This window comes from Blennius ocellaris (genome assembly GCF_963422515.1).
Source record: "Blennius ocellaris genome assembly, chromosome: 10".
NCBI classification, from domain to species: Eukaryota; Metazoa; Chordata; class Actinopteri; order Blenniiformes; family Blenniidae; genus Blennius; species Blennius ocellaris.
The window spans coordinates 10,477,747-10,497,990 of NC_137659.1; the positions used below are offsets into that span (position 1 = coordinate 10,477,747).

At 39.8% G+C, this 20,244-nt stretch overlaps 2 protein-coding genes across 3 annotated transcripts; both read right to left on the minus strand.

The window, feature by feature from the left end:
* Positions 1-834: 834 nt before the first annotated feature.
* hectd3 (HECT domain containing 3) lies at positions 835-10,614 on the minus strand. Of its 2 annotated transcripts, none has more exons than XM_080503445.1 (20): positions 10,607-10,614; positions 7,159-7,611; positions 6,671-6,924; positions 6,449-6,584; positions 5,669-5,790; positions 5,111-5,224; positions 4,909-4,991; positions 4,591-4,756; positions 4,388-4,469; positions 3,490-3,672; positions 3,350-3,402; positions 3,074-3,242; positions 2,885-2,998; positions 2,699-2,788; positions 2,215-2,421; positions 1,966-2,095; positions 1,521-1,595; positions 1,308-1,389; positions 1,153-1,224; positions 835-991 (listed from the first exon to the last, which is right to left on the minus strand). In XM_080503445.1, exons 2-20 carry the CDS (start codon positions 7,501-7,503, stop codon positions 907-909), a joined length of 2,562 nt encoding a protein of 853 aa, XP_080359571.1. In that variant the 5' UTR covers positions 7,504-7,611; positions 10,607-10,614; the 3' UTR covers positions 835-906. The 2 variants fall into 2 exon arrangements, with proteins under 2 accessions (XP_080359571.1, XP_080359570.1); XM_080503444.1 differs by lacking the exon at positions 10,607-10,614 and adding an exon at positions 7,997-8,018.
* Positions 10,507-19,475, minus strand: LOC308135447 (E3 ubiquitin-protein ligase HECTD3-like). The gene is made up of 18 exons (XM_080503448.1): positions 19,349-19,475; positions 17,610-18,015; positions 16,583-16,839; positions 16,350-16,503; positions 16,001-16,116; positions 15,061-15,171; positions 14,874-14,956; positions 14,595-14,760; positions 14,380-14,461; positions 13,277-13,459; positions 13,117-13,169; positions 12,851-13,019; positions 12,651-12,764; positions 12,429-12,518; positions 11,993-12,199; positions 11,745-11,874; positions 11,449-11,523; positions 10,507-10,688 (listed from the first exon to the last, which is right to left on the minus strand). The coding sequence occupies exons 2-18, from the start codon at positions 17,952-17,954 to the stop codon at positions 10,603-10,605; spliced, it is 2,421 nt and encodes an 806-aa protein (XP_080359574.1). The 5' UTR covers positions 17,955-18,015; positions 19,349-19,475; the 3' UTR covers positions 10,507-10,602.
* Between the last annotated feature and the right edge of the window lie 769 nt (positions 19,476-20,244).

A 20,244-nucleotide genomic window follows, 5' to 3' on the forward strand; every position in this document is an offset into this window, starting at 1 on the left:
TTTCAAACTGTGGGAGGTAACCCACATACCCACGAGAATAAACATGCAAACTTCACACAGAAACGCCAGACAGTATTTGAGCCATTCTTACTGTAGGCGACAGTGCTAACTGTGCTAACTATTGCACCACTGTGTGGACTCCCTTTCTTTAATGTACACTGTAAACAATTGCTGCTCCAACAGAAATATACTGCATGAATCTATTTTGTTTTTAAGAAGAATCGTACTTTATCAACAGGGGGTCCTTGTTCAGGGACCCCTGGTGCATGTTTGTCACATGAGACTACTGGTGCAACACGCCTCAGCTTTCCCGCTCAATTTCTTGTCACGGCTCAATTTTCAAAAATTATTGAAATGTACACAAATCATTAAAATTTTACTGACCATCACTTACAGAAGCAATGAGCTTAATATTGTGTACAACCAGCACTGCTCTCAGTAACATCATCCCCTACCTACCCTAAATGTGAACAAATGACACACTGCACTTTTTAATTACTGTTCTCATGTGCAATATATATTAATTTATTCTGTGCAATAACAATCTTTATCGAGAATCACTACCAACACTATCATGCAAGAATGTGAAATATTGTCATTACCATAATTTTCTATTATTGTAAAAAACTTCGATTGTCCCATTATGAGATAAAGTATCTTATCTTATTATCATTATCAACCTTATAATAACAACATCATAACATTTTTTTGGGGGGGAAAAAATTATTTAACTTTTTGCTTTAATGCAAACACATGTAAATTAAAACATCTCAATCACATATTTCCATATAATTCTTTATTATGTACAGCTTGTGTTATTAGGCAATTGTAGAGATACAGCAAATAACTTGGCAAGTGTCTTTGTGATGTGGAGAGCGTGCAGTGTTGAGCCAAGCAGCAGGTGGATCACTCCTCCCACGGGCTCATGTCCGTATCGATGGCTACACAGTTGTACGCGGCATAACGCAGTTTCTCCTCACAAACCTTTGCACTGCAAGACATTGAAAACATGTGTGGCATTATTACTGACGATGCACAAGTTTTGGATTGATATATTTTAGAGTGCTGGCTCGATGCAGTGAATGAAGAATCCCTTTAAATTAAAACAGAAAAATGGGCGAGCAACATTTTCAACACAGAACATGGTGATACCTTGGATAGTTGGGTAGATATAGTGTACTGGAACATGTGGATGATTGTGGAAGCGCATCAGTTGTTTCAGAGCTGAACAAAAAAAAACAAAAGGCATGTTTTAAATGTTATGTCTGCCAACATAATGACTTTCTATTACACGTACTTGTGCTCACCCTTGTTTGTCAGGGAAGACATAGATTGGTGCAGGAAGGCGACTTCTCCCGGTTACAAACCTCAAAAACCGGCTGCGATCCTCTGAAAGCAGAAATGATCCAGTCATTCAAACATATTTATCACTTTAAACTACAACGTTCACAACTTCAAGAGATATTTACTTATTTGGAAAAATAACCCCAAAATAATAAAAAACACAAACGTGAGCCAACCATTGGTGAAGTTCGTTAGTGCTTCCCATAGGTACTGGACTCGAACATCACTTTGTTCCAGGTCTTCATAGCGTGCTGGCAGGGAGATGAAAATATGAATTAAAAAATTATTTCACTTGTAACATCTCTTTGTAATTTGAGGGGAAAATAAAAGTCACAAGAATCAGCTCTCAATTTTTAAACAACATGATTTTCTTCAATGGTCGTGACAATAGATCACCTGCCTCCATATCACTGTATTGTCTGCATGCATTCAACCAACTATCGCCACCTCTGCAGTACTACATCTATGACTCTTCTCTTCACTGCTCTCCTGCCTCAGAGGATCATCTCAAACATCCATTGTCCAATATGTAATAAAGAGAAAGGACAGTCCAGTCTGATTAAAATCGACAAATAGCTCATTTAATCCGAGTTTGGATTAAATTCCAAGCCGAACACTCACTGAGTCGTTTCAGAGCTTCCACTGTGATCTCCGGATCTCCGCACACTTTCTTCTCTACTTCCTGCCAGGTGAGCAGGTCCAGCACTGCCTGAGGGACCACCTTCAGCAGCCCCGCCTGCATGGCTGCAATCTGCGGCACACGGATGGATAATCGAGAGATTGGACCGACTGTGAGGATTTAACTTGGAAACAGTTTTTACTGAAGAATAAAAACCAGAGCAGTTCAGAGAAAAGAAGGTGAAGGCCCACCTGCTGTTTGCTCTCCTCCAGCCGAGCCTTCTGCACCAGGCGGATGAACTCACTGCGGTCCTCGTAGTGAACCGACACATTGCTGCCGCCGGGGATGAGCTCCATCATCTGGCCGTCAGTCAGCAGCGTGGTATAGACCAGCTCCTCGCCAAACCTGAACTCAAACGTCTCCTGGTCCATGTTCTCCATGGCCTCCAGCAGATTTACCTGAACACACACAGCCACGTTTAGCATGAAGCCACGACCAGAACAGAACAATCACTGACCAAACAATACCATATTTTCCTTTCATATTCCCTTCTAAATGGACAAAATCGAAACAAAAAATGCGATCTGTCAAGTTACCCTCTGGTAACTTGACAGATCGCATTTTTTGTTTCGATTTTGTCCATGTTAAGCGTAACATTTTGGCAGTGTTGAACGAAACATTTTGAACATTTTGGCAGTGTTGAACGAAAATCATAAAAAAAAACAAAAACCTCACCAGCACAGAGTCAACTGCAGGGAAGTCTTTACTCCAGCTGATGGATTCTCCAGTCAACTGCTTCCACACCAGTCCGGGCAGAGCTGAGACCTGTGGACACAAGACACTTATTTAAGCCTTCATCATATACAATAGTTTCACTCACAATAAACATCCAGTAATTAGTGAAGAGTGGGCTTTATTCACCAAGAAATCTTTCCCTCTGAGAGCAGCTCCCATTAACTGGCCGATCCATTCGTATTTGTTGAACTCTTTACAGGACGGATTTGGGACGTAGTAATCTCTGGCCTCTAAGGCTCCCTGACAGATGAACAAAAAACAATGAAGACTCTGAATTCCAGCCTGATCTAGCTGACATTGATCATGAGTCAGTACCTGGTTGGATGTACGGGCGAAGAATGGCAAAGGCATTGGACACTCGGCTGAGCTGGGGCAAAGCTCCTCCGACATGTCTGCGAGGCTGTCCCGAAACCCACCGCCTTGGTCAATGATTCCCTCGGCGATGAACTTGCATTCCCACCATTGATCATAGCGAGCGGGCCATCTAATGAGTCAAAGAGACACCATTTGCATTTAGATTATAGAAACCACTGAGTGGTAGTCATATTTATTCTCAATATATTGTGCACAGAAGGCTGGGGAAATGCTGACCTATAATCTAAAGTCTTCTCAAACTTGTCAGATGGCTTGAGACCCTCATAGACCTGCCAGAGGAAAACATACATGCGTCATTATTGTACTTTAAAATGAACCCGTGACCTCCATAACTAATAATCTATGCATTTGATTACCTGATTAAACACCGCATTTTTGCAGCTGGTGTCCAGAGACGGATTGTCTCTGTGCTCCATCGCCAGTCGTCTGTTGATGTACAGCCGAGGCATGAAGTTTGGCTTACTGGTCTCGGAGTCCTTTAGGCACTGTGTGATGAGGGCTGAACGCCGCTTTGACAGCAGCAAGAACTGCTTTATGCTCTAGGGGGCGCAAAATGACACTTATTTAAATATAAATACAAGCAAGGCACAGGTGTGATATACAAGAATGAGCCATGCATAGATGCAACTTGTTGTAGGTTTGAAGACAATTTAATGAACATAGAATAATGACAGATCTTAGAAAATAGACGTTTTTGTGCTACACTTTTTTTATTTAGGTGGTTTCAAGGCTCTTTGAGCAAAGAGATTTAAACCAAGCATAAAAAGTTAGATATTCTTCTCTGTTAGAACAATGCTCCTTGGTTAGACATGTTGCTTGATAATTTCATTTTAAAATTCTGCCATTTTCATAAGAACCATGCATCTGTGGGATGAGCTGCAGAACTCTGTATGTGGTTTTCCCCCATGAAATTTTGCCAAATGGCCTCAAGCCAATCGCAACAACGTTTCTCTTCTGTTGCTACTCACTCTTGCTTTGAGCTTCTGGATGCAACAGTGGGTTCCAGCATGCCTACTTCAACCATAATGAACATTTTTGGTTTCTGATTGGGTGTGCAGTTTGTGCCAGAGCAATTAACTCTGTAAGTCACTCTGTATGTGTAAATAATGATTAAAAATGCAACAACAACAACAAAAGCCACACAGTCATTCACTATATACTACATAAAGATGCATCTCATTAAAAAACAGCTTTTTGAGCTTGAAGCTTCTCACAACCTTTACTCCATTTATTGGATGTTTTGGGATGACTCACTTTGATCTGGTTGAAGGTACCGAGGCTGTAGTCCCAGGCCGGCACCACATGGGGCAGCACACTGTCCAGTAGACAAATAAACCTGCAGAGATGGACAGTGATGGACACACTTTTACAGCTCACATGAAAAAGTATAGATGGCAGAAATGTTTCGGTTAATTAATTAGCGATTGTAACAACTCAGTAGATCGATGGGAAACTACCTCTGAATGACTAAAGCTCTGCGGTACAGGATGTCGGGTGGGGTGCCCTGCAGACGGGGGTAGCGCACCAGGTTCGAGGACTGGAAAACATCAGCATTCAGACCCAGGTCTCTCTCACATGATGACTTAATCTTCAGTCCTCGAATTCGAACGTCTATTCCCTCATCTGTATCAAAAAACAAAACAAAACAAAAAGACGACAAAAAGGATTAATAAAATCATGGTTTGAGGATTTATACTAAATCTTCTGTAAAAGTACTCCGATATGAGTAGCAAAACTTAACAACAATCATAATGTGATGCCGTAAAAAACCTTACCTCTGCATTCTTCAATCCGAATTTCAATGACAGGCAAGTGAGAGGCCATATCTTCTAGCACACACACTTCTCCAATTAGATTACTGGAAACAAATATAAACAACTTGCTATGACATTGACAACATATGGGATTTCCTTGCATTCATAAGATTGCTGCAGATCAAGAAAGGATGTGAAGTGTATCAGAGTAAAACAAACTTACTCGTCAATGGTAACATCGCTTAGCTTCTTTAGATTGTCGCCTTCTCCTCCATAGACTGTAACTCTCTTGGGCATGTAGTTATCATCCGTTGAGTCCACGGTAAGTATCAGTTTACTGGAGCCACACAAAAAAAGACATCCACATTTAGTCACATTTCACATATTGTCCCAACCATTTTGGACCAAGGGTTTCATTTTTGCATCACATGTTAAAAGCTTGGAGAGTTTATCACTGCCCAGTGTGATGACTTCAAAGTTATAATAAGAGGACAGTTTAAGATTAAATGTACATATTTTTGGTTTCTTACAGTAGTAGTTTATTATTGAAACACACCTTGGAAAACATAATATAGTAAAATGCAGGCTTAGTGAATAGTTGCCTTATTGTGGTAAAACATGCAACATTAGAAAATCTTGCAGCATTCATGACCAAAGAGATCAAAATACAACACACAGATGGCTAGATTGAAATCAAAATTAGTAATTCAAATGTAAACTTGTGGTGGTAGCAGAAATAAACATGCCAGCAACTTCACGTTGGTACTCAACAGGGCCTTACTTGACCACAGTGCCTCTCTTCATGTGCAGCCGGATCCAGTGCTGTCCCTGCAGGCCATCGCTCTCCCAATACGTTTCAGTGTCTCCATCTGTCAGACAACTCACCCCTCCACTGGGATCATCCTATTAGGCAAACATCAAAGTACCCATGTTAACATATTTATTCATTTAATGTTGACATAAAATCCTAAACTTGCACACAGTATACCTTCACTTTCAATCGAAAGTGTACCATAATGCTTTTTAACCATCATGTAATGTCGGCAAGAAGGATCGGCTCAAAATGTAATATGGAGTAGAGGGAAAAACAACCCACAAACTTTAGATTTACCAAAAAATATCATCAGAAAAAAGACCTGATCTTAACATGATCAAGTCTGTCTGGCTTTACGTGTAGAGATCAAAGGCTCTGAACCAGAAGACAGGAGTAGAGAATCTGTGTTTCCTTTAACATGATGTTTTTGAACAACATCCATGCAAGTTCCTTTCAAAAGTGTGTGCAACCATGCGGAATGGAACTGAAGCTGCTTTAAAGGCATATGAAGGGTCACAGCGCATATTGATTTCTACTCTGCTAATTAACTGCAGTTTGAATTAACTGATGAAAATGAACCGTCAGCATAATTTTTCAGGCCCTTTTGCAGTTTTTATCCTCTGACACCAGCCGAAACGCTTTGCACAGTAGAATATGTGCCATTCAGAAATTACCCTATTCATTGATACAAATGTACTATTTCTCAATTTTTTTTAATGGCTATAGAGTATATCATGGAATAATTACCGAAAATGAAGACACATCAATGCTGGTCACACACTGCTTGACACTCCCGAGGTTCTCATCCTCTTTGCCAATGTGGTCATAGAAGTAATGCACCAAATCCTCGTCACATTCATATGTCCAAGTGGGAGGAACATACCTTGAGGATTAAAAGGTAAATACTTATTTTGCATTTAAACAAAAAAAGGTCCACACTCCAGTTTGTCTCCTCACAAACAGGCTCACCGAAGCTTTTGGACGGCAGCTTCATCACGTTCTGCCACTTTGGGTTTGGAGCCGATATGGAGTGAGTTCTCCACATCCACCACCTGCTCCCACCTGTTGCAGGGTTTATGGTTGTAGCCGAAGAGCTGCTGCTGCCTGCTGATGGTTTCTGGTGACTCCACAGGCACCAGCCTGTCACCTCCCTCAGTGTGTTTACACACCAGAATCCATCCTTCCTCCAACTCCTGGCCCGGACGTTGTTCCTCCAGCTGCTCCTGAAATCATACAGGGATCGATTGATCATATGTGTGTTTTTTTTAACCACAGTTATATTCACCCTCCCATTTAACCATCACCTTTATCCACAGGTTACGTACATTTTTCCATTTCAGCGTCTTGGAACAAGAACTGTATGTCATTGCACCAACTTAAAGTGGCAACCGAGTTGTTCAAAACACCTATAAAATTGTGCAGCTGTACCATCAAACTAACATATGGTCAAATCTTACCTTACTGATTTTGACCCACAGGCCCTGGCTGTTACAGTATTCTTCGCCGGTTGTCCGGATGCAAGTCCCTTTCTTCGGTTCAAGACTGTATTTGCATAACTTCTTGCTGTGGGGACTATGATGAGGACTTTCGAACACAGACACCAGGGTTTTTCCTGTGGAGCCAGTCGAAGCTCCACAGGAGGCAGAGGTAGATGAAGAATCCTTGCAGATTTTGTAACACACTTCTTTGGGGACATAACACAAACACTCGGGCACACACTCGCCCTTCCTGAAGCTCTCAATACACCTGTTCAAGAAGCGGATCCTGCCCAGCAGCAGATGAGGATTGTCACCCAGAGACATGGTGGTGAAGATAATGGAGGAGGGGGCAGTCAGAAGTTCAGCATCAGCAGCCTGAATCGACACAGCAGCCCTGCCTCTGTTGTCCTGTCTGGCTCCACCGAGATGCTCCTGTCAAACCAAAACAAAACCGAATGTTCCTGACAAATGTCAGCTTCAATGATCAGCAAATAAAGCCTCGTGGACTCAGTGCCATCGTCTCTTTCATGCAATGTGAAATCTATGCGATCTGTAGTATGCTGGTGAACAATTAAAGGACTAAAACTAAACAAAACAAAACAAAACAAAAAAAATAACTATCGGTTCGTTTCCAAACGGTAGAAGTGAGGGAGCTAACGTTAGCATACTCGCTCTGTGAAGGCATATCCCGATGCTTCACTGCTGCTTTAAAATCGACCCAATGGCGAACCGGTTTGGTTTTTGTCACGATTTGGTGTCAAATGGGCGTTTTGTGAGCTAATAACCAGAAATGCTTGTAATCGGAGAGTTCACATACCTGCAGTAAAGGCTGCAGCAGAAGCCTGACAACGCGGAAGTACAAATACAATTTTGACCCTCGTGAGTATCCGTCCTTCACGTTTTCATACTTATATCTCATTTAATAAAAATATGAATCCGATTCACATCGTCAAATGAGTTTTACTTTGTGTCAAAGGATCAAATTCAGATTCTGACTTCTTGTCCATAAAGTTTTGAGTGTTTTCGGATTTACTATCAGAACATTAAACATCCAGATCCACAGGAAGAGGTTTATAAATGTCCCAGAGTCAGAAGAAACAAGGTGAAGCAGCGCGTAGTTCCTACGCTCCTCATCCGTGGAACAAACTTCTTATATGCACAGGCTTTCTATTAAAACAACAGAATTGACTTTTGTTTTTAAATCTTTGTGTTAATAAAGCTTTTACTTTAGTTATTCTCCTTTTCATGCTTTTCTTAATTGTGGTGCTATGGATATAAATGTGTCTTGCCTAAAGTTTGAATTTGACACAATTCCAACCATTTCAACAGTACGATTTATTACATATAAAATATAACATTTGACATGCTTTTAATTTATTCTGATCAACAATATGCATTAATATACATCACACTTTTCAGTAACTTCACATTGTTATGATTTATAGCCTTGATGCATTACCTGGTCCTGCTTTAGAGTTGATATTCAGACAAAAAGGAACTTGTGAATAAAAATGTTTTATCAAAACACATGAAATAAACAGTAGTCCCTGTGATTAAAAATGCCTTGAAATATCTTTGTACGTCCATTCATATCTGCTCAAACAAACACACAGGAGGTATAAATATAATGATCCCTTTAATTAAATTTCCATCTAAAGCTTTATTATATGCAGAAATAGTTTGATTGGCAGACTTGAATATTTGGTGATTAATTTGACGTGTCTTCTCCTTTCAGCTGCAGGTTTTTGAGCATGTAGTGTTGATTGGAACGATAGGAAGGTCAGTTGTCAGTGTCAATGCTCATACAGTTGTACACAGCAAAACGCAGCTTCTCTTCACAAACCTTTGCACTGCAAACAAAGGAGCACAGGACACATACAAGGTGATTAATGTGACATTGCATTTGCCTTTTTCAGAATTTTTGTTTTTCAAAATGCTTTGTGAACTTTTCTAGATACATCATTTTCTCAAATAAATAAAACATGTCTCCACAAAAGTGCATCATGAAACATACAAATCAGTCGTACCTTGAGTAGCTTGGTAGATAAAGAATTGTGCTACAAGTAGATGATTGGGGAAGTTCGTCGTTCTTTTCAGAGCTGTATTCGGGAATAGAATATACATTTCTGAAATAATGCTTTCTTTTGAATCATGAATTTCTAAGTGTATAGTATTTGCCGATCCCAATATTTTCCATATTCAATATTTAGGATTCTCTTTGTACACTGACCTGAAATGTGAGTCTATCTTTTTTTTAATGGCTCTATAATGCCATCATATAATTTTTTGCAAAGCTTTGATAAATACATATCAGAACTGTAGAATATAAATCTTAACTATAATGTCAAGATGACAGTGCATCCAAAAGCTTTACAAGCATCATGGTCATGTGGATAGATAAAAGTTATGTAAAGCTTTTTCTTTTTCAATTTTCTTTTTATAACAAACATTCTGCAAACAACTGGTATACAATGAATTATTTTTTCTTTCATACTAATGTTATACACAGTCCTGTTCATACGTGTCCAACACTGAACTGCTTCACCATTCAAACACACATCATCGAGAAAATCTCACCGAAAACTTCGGGTCAGGGTTATTTGTTTAACGTGTTCTATCCAGTTTTTCCATCTTTTCAAAAATGTATCCTCTTCCAGTTTCACAGAGAAGTTTAACTTTTCGATCATATATATGATGTCAACCCAGTCTTCAACATTGGAACCCTCTGTCTTCAACCATTACCTGATAATCCCCCTTTTACTTGATATTAGCATAATTCTAGAGATGTATTTATCCCCATATCCTCTCAGGGCGATATCCAATTTTCCCGAAATACAAAACCTCGAACATGAGTGGAAGATCAACCTTTAACACCTTGTCCATACATTTATTACGCTCTTGCCAATAGCTCCCAATGGAGGGGAAGTCCTAGAACAGGTGGAAATGATCTGCTTTCTCAGCTCCACACTGCCTCCAACAGTTTGTATTTTGATATTGCATTTGTGCCAGTGTTCTGAAATATTTTGAGGTGTTCCTCCATCCAAAATAATATCGGTCTCCTTTCCCAAATTATATCAGTTCCATTTATGTTTTGGCTTTTTCATATGGAGCGATTAAATAACCTCTACGTGAGACTTTACTGAACAACATACTCATCACTATTCTGGTATGTTGTGGATAGCTGTGGATTGCTGCTTTGCTCATCAGACTACAGGAGCCTTCTAAGCTCAAACCTGTGGCGTACACAGAGCATTTTGTCAGCAGTCGATGAAATGGCATATCCTGAATGCAATGGAAATCAGATATGATTGCAGCCACTCCAAGACCATCTCTTCAGCTGCTTTATGGTGGTCAGAGTAGTTTAAATTTGATCAAGACATCTCTCTTTCATAATAGTGACTGCTAAAGATAATTAATTTGTTCTCACCTTGAACCGCGAAAATAGACCCAGAAAGGTGCAGGAAGTCGACTCCTGCCAGTAGCAAACCTCAGAAGCCTACTGCGGTCGTCTGGAAATTGAATTCAACAGTCTCGTTGGTCACTGTGTTCAATTCTTTACTTCTTGAGTAACTTAAATGCAACCTGATTCCAAAAAAGCTTGATAGAATGTGTAAAATGCAAACACAATGTTATGCAAATGTTTTTATTTCTACAACAGGACATAGACAGTATGTCAGATATGAGAGTAAGCCCTATAGAAGGAATGGTTCATTTTGGAATTAGATTCAAAAACATCTTAACAAAATAGGTGGGGTAGGAGTAGGAACATTGTGAAGCAGTTTTAAACCAACTCATTTAGCATAAATGGGTGGTGAAAAACTATTTGTGGTCCCAACTTGTATAGGATGTGTCACTGTCATAAAATGTACATTTGTTAAGATGTTGAATGTTACATCTGATTAAGCATTTCCCTTTAGCACGAGTAAAATCGACCTTGTCGCAGAAAAGCAACAGAAATGAAAACAAGCCAAATTCATAGTGAAAGTTGTCATGAATTGCTGTGGCAAACCCCTGCAAAAGGGAAAATAAATTAATCTTTTCAATATTAAATGAAATTATGGAAAGCTGGCATGTTTCCTCCTATTGACAATTAAATACAAGTTTACAAGATTTAGAAATTGGATCAAATCACCAATTATTTTATTTGCATTTCACACATCTCAACCTTCTGGAAATTGCAGCAAAGACACATGACACCAACATATGTAGTTCACTTCACAAAAGACATGTACAGTTTTGGAAAAAGATAAATATAAACAGTACACTGACCATTGGTGAAGTTTGTCAGCGCCTCCCATAAGTATTGCACTCTGACATAGTTTTCTTCCTGGCCTCTGAGTAGTACTGTGGGGAAATCAGAAGATCACTACGATAGAGAGACTTTCTTATAGATGGTACCTTTGTTGCTTTTATCTCTAATAATCATCTAAAGCAGAGGTCTGAGCTCTCAATAATGAATCAGTGCCTTAAAGATATTACCAATGTATTGTGTTGACAAAGATTATCGACACCACAAAGTGTGACTTGCTTCTACAGCAAAGGCATATTTAATGCTTGATACTCACTATTTTGTTTCAGAGCTTCCATTGTGATCTCAGAGTCTCCGCACACTTTCTTCTCCACTTCCTGCCAGGTGAGCAGGTCCAGCACCCCCTGAGGGACCACCTTCAGCAGCCCTGCCCGGATGGCTGCAATCTGCAGCACACGGATGGATAATCAAGAGATTGGACCAACTGTGAGGATTTAGCTTTGCACAGTTTTCACCAATGAATAAAAACAAGAACAGTTCAGAGAAAAGAAGGTGAAGGCCCACCTGCTCTTTGCTCTCCTCCAGCCGAGCCTTCTGCACCAGGCGGATGAACTCACTACGGTCCTCGTAGTGAACCGATGTTTTGCTGCCGCCGGGGATGAGCTCCACCATCTGGCCGTCAGTCAGCAGTGTGGTATAGACCAGTTCCTCACCAAACCTGAACTCAAATGTCTCCTGGTCCATGTTCTCCATGGCCTCCAGCAGATTTACCTGAACACACACAGCCACATTTAGCATGAAGCCATGACCAGAACAGAACAAGCACTGAGTAAACAATGGTGTTTTCCTTTCATATTTCCTTTTAAATGGAAAAAATAGGAAGACTGAAGGAGAGTGCCATGTAAAAAACACAGATTTCTCAATCTCTGGAACAGAGCTTCCTCTTCTTTCAGAAGATTTAGTTACGTCTTGTGATTGAACTTTTTTTTAATGTCCTCACCAACACAGAGTCGACTGCACGGAAGTCTTTACTCCAGCTGATGGCTTCTCCAGTCAACTGCTTCCACACCAGGCCGGGCAGAACCAAGATCTGTGGACACAAGGGAAATTCCTAGACAATCAGCAGGTCGTGTTACCTGATCTTGACAATTACTGGCTGGAAGACTTAATCATACAAAAATATACACCAAATAATAATAAGTATAGACAAAGTCCTACTCACCAAGAAATCATTCCCTCTAAGAGCGCCTCCCATGAGCTGGCCAATCCACTCATACTTGCAGAAGTCTTTACAGGATGGGTTTGGGATGTAGTAATCTTTGTCATCTAAAGAATCCTAACAGATAAAGAAAATATAATTTCAGGCAAGTGACAACACTGAATTTAAATAATTTGTCATAGGCAATGTTGTGGACTAATTACTTGGTTGGATGTCCGAATGAAGAACGGCAAAGGTAAGGGACTCTCGGCTGAGCTTGGGCAAAGCTCCTCCGACAAGTCTGTCAGGCTGTCTCGAAACCCACCACCTGCGTCTTCGAGTCCCTCTCCAATAAACACACATTGCCACCATTGGTCAAAGGTAATGGGCCATCTGTTGAGGTTGACAGAAATTGAGGATTTAAACCACTGAGTTACAATCACGAGCAGAGAGAAAAATACCACACTTATATGGCTGAGAATATGCACACCTATAAGTCAAGGCATTCTTCAGTGTGGCAGATTTGTTCAGAGCGTCATACATCTGAAAGAGGAAAATTACAAGTCATGACAGTATTTAAATCTTAACAACGGACTGTCCTGAGCATCTACCCCCCGTAATGTAAAGATCTTGACCATGATCGTCAGTACCTGGTTGAACAGAGTATTCCTGCAGCGGGGGTCCAGAGATGGGTTTTCTCTGTGCTCCGCAGCTAGACGCCTGTTGACTGTGACTTCTGGCAATTTTTTTGGTTCTTTGGTCTCCGAGTCCTTCAGGCATTGAGTGATGAGATCTGTGCGGCATTTGGACAGCAGCAAAAATTGCTTTGCAAGCTACAGATCAAAAGTGACAAATATAGATTGTATTCACATATGAGTAAGCTAAATATCAAGTGTTCAATTACAGTCATTCAAGATGTGCATATCTATTCCATATGGGCCTATAGTTCTCAAAAATACAAAAAGCTGGATCAGTCCCATTATCAACCAACACCAGTAAAGGGATACATTGTGCAGACACTACATAAACAAGGGGTGATGATGCATTCAGTCATGCAGTCATTCCTCTTCACAACCATATTTCAACGCCTGATTATAGCAATACTGCATGGTATTTCTACATTTGTGGTGCTTTGGGTGCTATGATTACTCTAGTTGTACAAGAACTGTCCAAAACTGGAGTGGATTTAAGGCTCATATGTTACTAAAAAAAAAGGAGATATTGTAGGGTAGTATACGTAAAACGCGATAAATCATGCCGATTTATTGCCAGGTATGTTCAGCATATGAATAATAAAAAAAAAAAAAGAAGTTATTTATATTTACGGCAACCAAAAACAAATGTCATGAATGTTTCAAAGATAACCTAATAGAAACGCCATGAGCTTGAAAATAAAAGTATCTCAACTGGTGTGTGTGTGCGAGTAATGTGGAATGAAGAAAAAAAGTAGGAAAGAAAGAAAGACAAGAAAACAGGTGCATCCCTTGTCTTTACATAAAAGAGAAAAGGCAAGCAGTTTATGCTACTCAAAGGTAAACATGGAACTCGTTAATTAATACTACAATATTGACCCATCTGGTAAACTTCTGCCTTCATATTGATCACAGTTTGCAGAATGTTTTGTTTGAGTCACTGTTATATCAATGACTTCATGATGTTCTCAAATGTAACGACAGACTCGAGGTATAGATGTTGAGGGTTCTCAACATATATAGCCTCTATTGCATTTTTTAAAAGCTTTCAGATGACTCACTTTGATTTTGCTGAAGTTACCAAGGCTGTATGTCCATGCCGGCACTAAATAAGGCAGAACACTGTCCAGGACACCGACGAACCTGCAGAGACAAGACGGATAATAGTAGCGACTTAAATATAACATAAACATAAACATGAACAGCAGATCTTGTAAACTGTAAAAACAAGTTATTGTAAAAACCTGTAACAAGTGGTTGAATGAGTGCTACTTACCTCTGAATGAGTAAAGCTCTGTAGTAAAGGATGTCAGGTGGGGTATCCCGCAGACGGGGGTATCGCACCAGTTTAGACGACCGAAACTCGTCTGCATTGAGGCCCAGGTCCCTCTCACAGGATGAAGTGATCTTCAGGCCTCGGATTCGGACGTCTGTCCCATCGACTGTAAAGGACCAGGAGGAAACACATATTGTTCTAGGTTTACTGGAGAAGCAGCTACAGATGTATCTCAACGTTGAAAGACAAAGAAAATAAGAAGATAAGAAATAGCCCGACATGCAGATTCTTCCATTCGAATCTCAATGACAGGGAGGTGGCAGGTCATATCCTGCAGTACACACACGTCTCCAGTGGTAGATCTGGAAGGAAATGGGGATAATCAGTTATGACATATCAGCAACAAGAAAAAAACAATCTACTACAATCTACTAAACCCGCTGGAAATGACAAGGGATTTTCTTACTCATTTACGATGACTTCATTCAGCTTCTTCAGGTGTTTTCCGCCTCCATAAATTGTAATTTTCTTGGGCATATAATCGTGGTCATCGGTATTTACTAACACCATCATTTTACTGGTGGACAGAAACAGGCAAAATATACTTCATAAGATAAATGCATGCTCACATTTTATCGGCAACTTATAAGTAACTAACTTCCTACATGTGACTCAAAGTGGGTCGTGTGTACAAAATCCTGGTGGAGATAGACATACAGTTGTATTTTGTCTGAATGAGTAATTCTTTATGCAAATGCTTATGGCAACAATCTAGAAATGACAATGGTCAGACACCAGCCAGCTCCTGAAAAGCAGACAATAGAAGACTGAAAACACAAATTTACTTTACTTCGTTATTTATTACTTTATCACCACTCAGTTATCATGTCTTCTTTTGCAAAAGTAATGATCAGATAAGATTAGTTTGAGATATCATAAAGTTTCACTATGTGTTTGATTTGGTGCTGCAGTCAACTGTGCTATTGACTTTTACTGCATTGTTTTACTAGGATGAGTTTCTAATATTTCAAATCAATAAAATACAAAGAAGCAGAATACAATTGCATCTTAAAATAATGTGTTTTTCATATGCTTGTAAATCAGTTTGAATAAATACATTTGGTTAAAAGGCGCTATCTGAATAAATCTCTAATCATTGTGTGCCTTTTGTTTTCATGGCATGAAAATATCACTTGAGACAACAAAATTCTCCGAATTATTTGATGAGCATGAACGCTGATAAGCACGACAGGTGAACAATAAAACTGAAAAAAAGCAACTTAAATGAATTAGGGGCAGAAGTAAAGAAAACAGAATAAAACCCAAGTAGCCAAAATAATAGATCACTGTGTGGACTACAATGTCACTGGTTTATTTGAATTAATTAGTGGCTTAGTGCTTCTTACTCGACCACAATGCTTCTCCTCATGTGCAGACGGATCCAGTGTTGTCCTTTTTTGCCAGCACTCTCCCAGTACGAGTCTTCATTGTCGTCTGTCATACAGTCCAGCCAGCTGTAAGTCTGACATCACCAAATATCAAGGGAGCATGATAGGTGAAAGGAATAATAAAAATGCATACTTATTAAAACACAATTAAAATATGTTACATGGATAAATAATTTTATTTGATACAGTAATTTTGTCATGTCTAAAACTTAAATCTTTCAAATGGCTTGCATCAAAGTAAAAACAGCCAGTTAATAAAAGGCTCAGTTTTAGAAAAGGTTTGTGAAAAGAGCTGAAAGAAGCTTACCGAGATTGAAGACGCCTCGATGTACTTAACCGAGTCTTTCACACATCCCAGCATCCTTTCAGTCTGCTCCATCATGTCATCCTTCTCTTTCTGTTCGTACAAGTAGTGAATGAGGTCCTCATCACATTCAAGCGTCCAGCCGGGCGGAACGTACCTGGAAGGTTCAAAGTTCACGTTATGGTTTGACACAAACATCCAACTATCCAGTTTGACTTCCACTGAAGCCGACTCACCTCAACTTCTGGACAGCAGTGTCATCACACGCTGCGATTTGGGGTCCCGTGTTTGTGTAAAGAGCGCATTCCACCACGTCCACCACCTGCTCCCACCTGCTGCAGGGTTTATGGTCGTACCCAAAGAGCTGCTGCTGCCTGCTGATGGTCTGTGGCGACTCCACAGGTACCAGCCGGTCACATCCCTCAGTGCGTTTGCACGCCAGAAGCCAGCCTTCCTCCAAATCATGACCGGGACAGTGCTCCTCCAGCTGCTCCTGAAAACACACATCACTCATATTCATCTTTCAACTGAGACATGCATGTTTTCAGTCATTCCCTTAAAACCAAATGAGCCTAATGAGTTATTTTGTTCTCAGCACACTCTACTATATATTGAATAAAGACTTTCAACTACAATATTTAATGAATTGAGATATAGGATGTGTTATTTTAGTGCTCACTTTATTTTTTTGAGCAGTGTATTAGGTTTAGTTCCTTTCAAATACCCTTCAATTGTAAAGCCAACTTATTCCGGAGACCCAGCTTCATAATGGCTTTTTCTTTTTCTGTCATTTGTCAGGTCATTATATCATTTTGGCAATTCTCCTCTTTTTTCTCAGTCCCTTCTGGTTTTAACACTCATACAGGGAGATTTTGATGGTTCTGCTGAGAGGCCTTAAAGGAGATGTTTTTTTTTTTTTTAAGAACTTTGCTGGCAGTGGTCTTACCGAGCTTGACTGGGTGCTAGCTGCCCTGACCTGACCCTGGTAAATGAAGTGTTGTAAAGACGAAGACAGGAACCACCAGGGCCTTAATAGAGATGAGCTGAAGGCCAAAGCAACATGAACTTCCACAACATATCAGTACATCCACAGGTCCATCACCTCAATGTCACATGACAATTTCATTGTTAATTTATAATAAAAGTAAAAGGTATCCTCTCATTTCACAATTTGAATTTAATTATAGGGAAATATTCTAACAAAAAACAATTTGTGATATATCATATGGTAATAAAAAGGAAACAGCAAGCGCACTATCTTACCTTACTGATTTTAACCCACAGGCCGTAGTTGTTACAGTATTCCTCTCCTCTTGTCCAGATGCAAGCCCCTTTCTTCAGTTGAAATTTGTATTTGGATAATTTCTTGCTGTGATGACGACTTTGGGGGCTTTCATAGACAGACATGATGGTTTTTCCTGCAATCCCAGTAGAAGCTCCGTGGGAGGCAGCGGTAGATGATGAATCCTTGCAGATTTTATAGCACACTTCTTTGGGGACAAAACACAAACTCTTGGGTACCGACTCGCCCTCCTTGAAACTCTCAATGCACTTGTTGAAGAAGCGGATCCTGCCCAGCAGCAGATGAGGATTGTTGCTCAGAGACATGGTGGTGAAGATGAAGGGGAGCCAGTCAACAGTTCATCATTGTCACATAAATACCACACCACTGCAAAAAAAAAGAGAAGAGATTATTTATGAAACAAACTTCAAGAAACATCCTTCAAAATATTATCTATATTATAGAATTTGTGAGCAGACGCAACACTGAGCCCCGAGCAGAGGCATCAATGACACTGCTGGGAAAGATATCTACCTCTGTGCTATTAAATTAGCATCAAAGCTATGTCGTTGGAATGACTTTGTAAAAACATGCATAATACAACAGCAATAGGATAGTTTTTTTAGATAGGTCACTGCATTTTGACCGAGAAGAAATTTGGCAATTGGCTTTATCTTTAGATTGTAGTCATTATCTGTAGAAACTGTTTGGTTTGATGAAAATAGACATTTTCATTGTGTATGCCCTGTGCCATGAAAATTAAGCTTTAAAGTTAAAATTTATAGTCCATCAGGGCACTGTCTTATCAGTCCGATCCACTCAAGATGAATTTGGAATGTATGTGGCCCCAGAACTAAACAGTGTTTGACACCCCGTGTTAAAGTGTTGAAGAAGTTCCTTTTATGATTTTAAACATTCTGGTTTAAATCAATCAAGGAAGAGCGTTTCATTGGTCTCCAGTACATGGGAGTGAAGTTCTTGAATGTTTGTTACCAATCAATAAAAATTATGAAAAAGCCTTTTTTCCCCCTTTTAATTTCAAACTAAATGTTTTAGTCTGGTCAGAAGGAGACAAATGAAAGCTGCAGTGATGTTGGTGACGCTGCAGGGAATAACAGTGACGTTATCAGATATTTTTGTAGGACATGTCTTGGCTGTTGCAGCGGTTTTAATTTGCAGACGGTCCCTGCACACTGGCGCACAGCTGGCCGCTCATGGAGATGTTATTTCTGCAGCTCCAAAGACTGATACAGTTGACGAAACTGAGCTGGTTGCATAGTATCTCGTCACACCGATGGGACTGAGGCATCAAAACGATGACTGATGATGAGTCTGTTCAGGGCTCATCGATGCAGGAAGTGTGAATCTCGTGCCAACTTGACCGAAGACTGCGTCACTGAGTCATGATACTTAATGAGTCAACTTTTCCCATTCAAACTCGCCGCCCCGTTTCTTCAGCCAGTCTATTTAAAGGGTCCGATCACTCGGACGGCCACCAAATTAACGCACAACAATAATGAATCCAGTCGTATGTTTTAAATGATGGTGTTTCTATATTTCAGATCCTCCAGTCTCTCAGCAGTTCAATCAAAGTTGTCGTTAGTTTAGCTGCAGTGGGCGGCTTGCCCAGTTTAGGACAAGTAATGCCTTCTAAGGAAAAACACACGTTAGTCTTACTAAAATCCAGAGTTGTCTGTAGAAACAGTACAAAATAACGTACCTCCTCTTAGTTTGAGTTTCTCTTGACGCTGGACTCCTCCCGACTCCCGACTCGACTGGTTCCGTAAACGCGGAAGCGCAAAACGAACTTTGATCCTTCTTCTATTCCGTAGTTGCGTCGTCGTCACGTACTGGTATAAATAAACCACATAGAAAGAAAGGAAAGAAAGAAAGGAAAGAAAGGGAAGAAAGGGAAGAAAGAAAGAAAGAAAGAAAGAAAGAAAGAAAGAAAGAAAGGAAGGAAAGAAAGAAAGAAAGAAAGACAGACTGATTTGAGTGAAAACAACATCCCACCAATGTATATTTCTGTGAGTATGTAAATATTTATACATGTCTTTTAGACATTCGATGAGAAATATAATACATTTTTTTGTCATACTTTTAACATTAAACATCACATCTTGTTTAGTCCCATTTCACATATTGTCCAAACCATTTTGGACCAACGGTTTAATTTTGCATCACATGTTGAAGGTTTGGAGAGTTTATCACTGCACAGTGTGACTTCAAATGTATTATAAGAGGGCAAATTATACACACACACACACACACACACACACACACACACACACACACACACACACACACACACACACACACACACACACACACACACACACACACACACTTATATATGTGTGTGTGTGTGTGTATATATGTACATATATATGTTCATAATCAATATATCTATATCTATCTATCTATATATATATATATACCATAATTAAATTAGCAAGTTGGCAACAAAAACAAAACATGATTTTGATCATTGAAAGAATAACAGCAGAAAACAAGAAATACATTACTGATTTTGACCCACAGGCCCTGGCTGTTACATTATTCTTCACCGGTTGTCCAGATGTAAGTCCCTTTCTTCGGTTCAAGGCTGTATTTGCA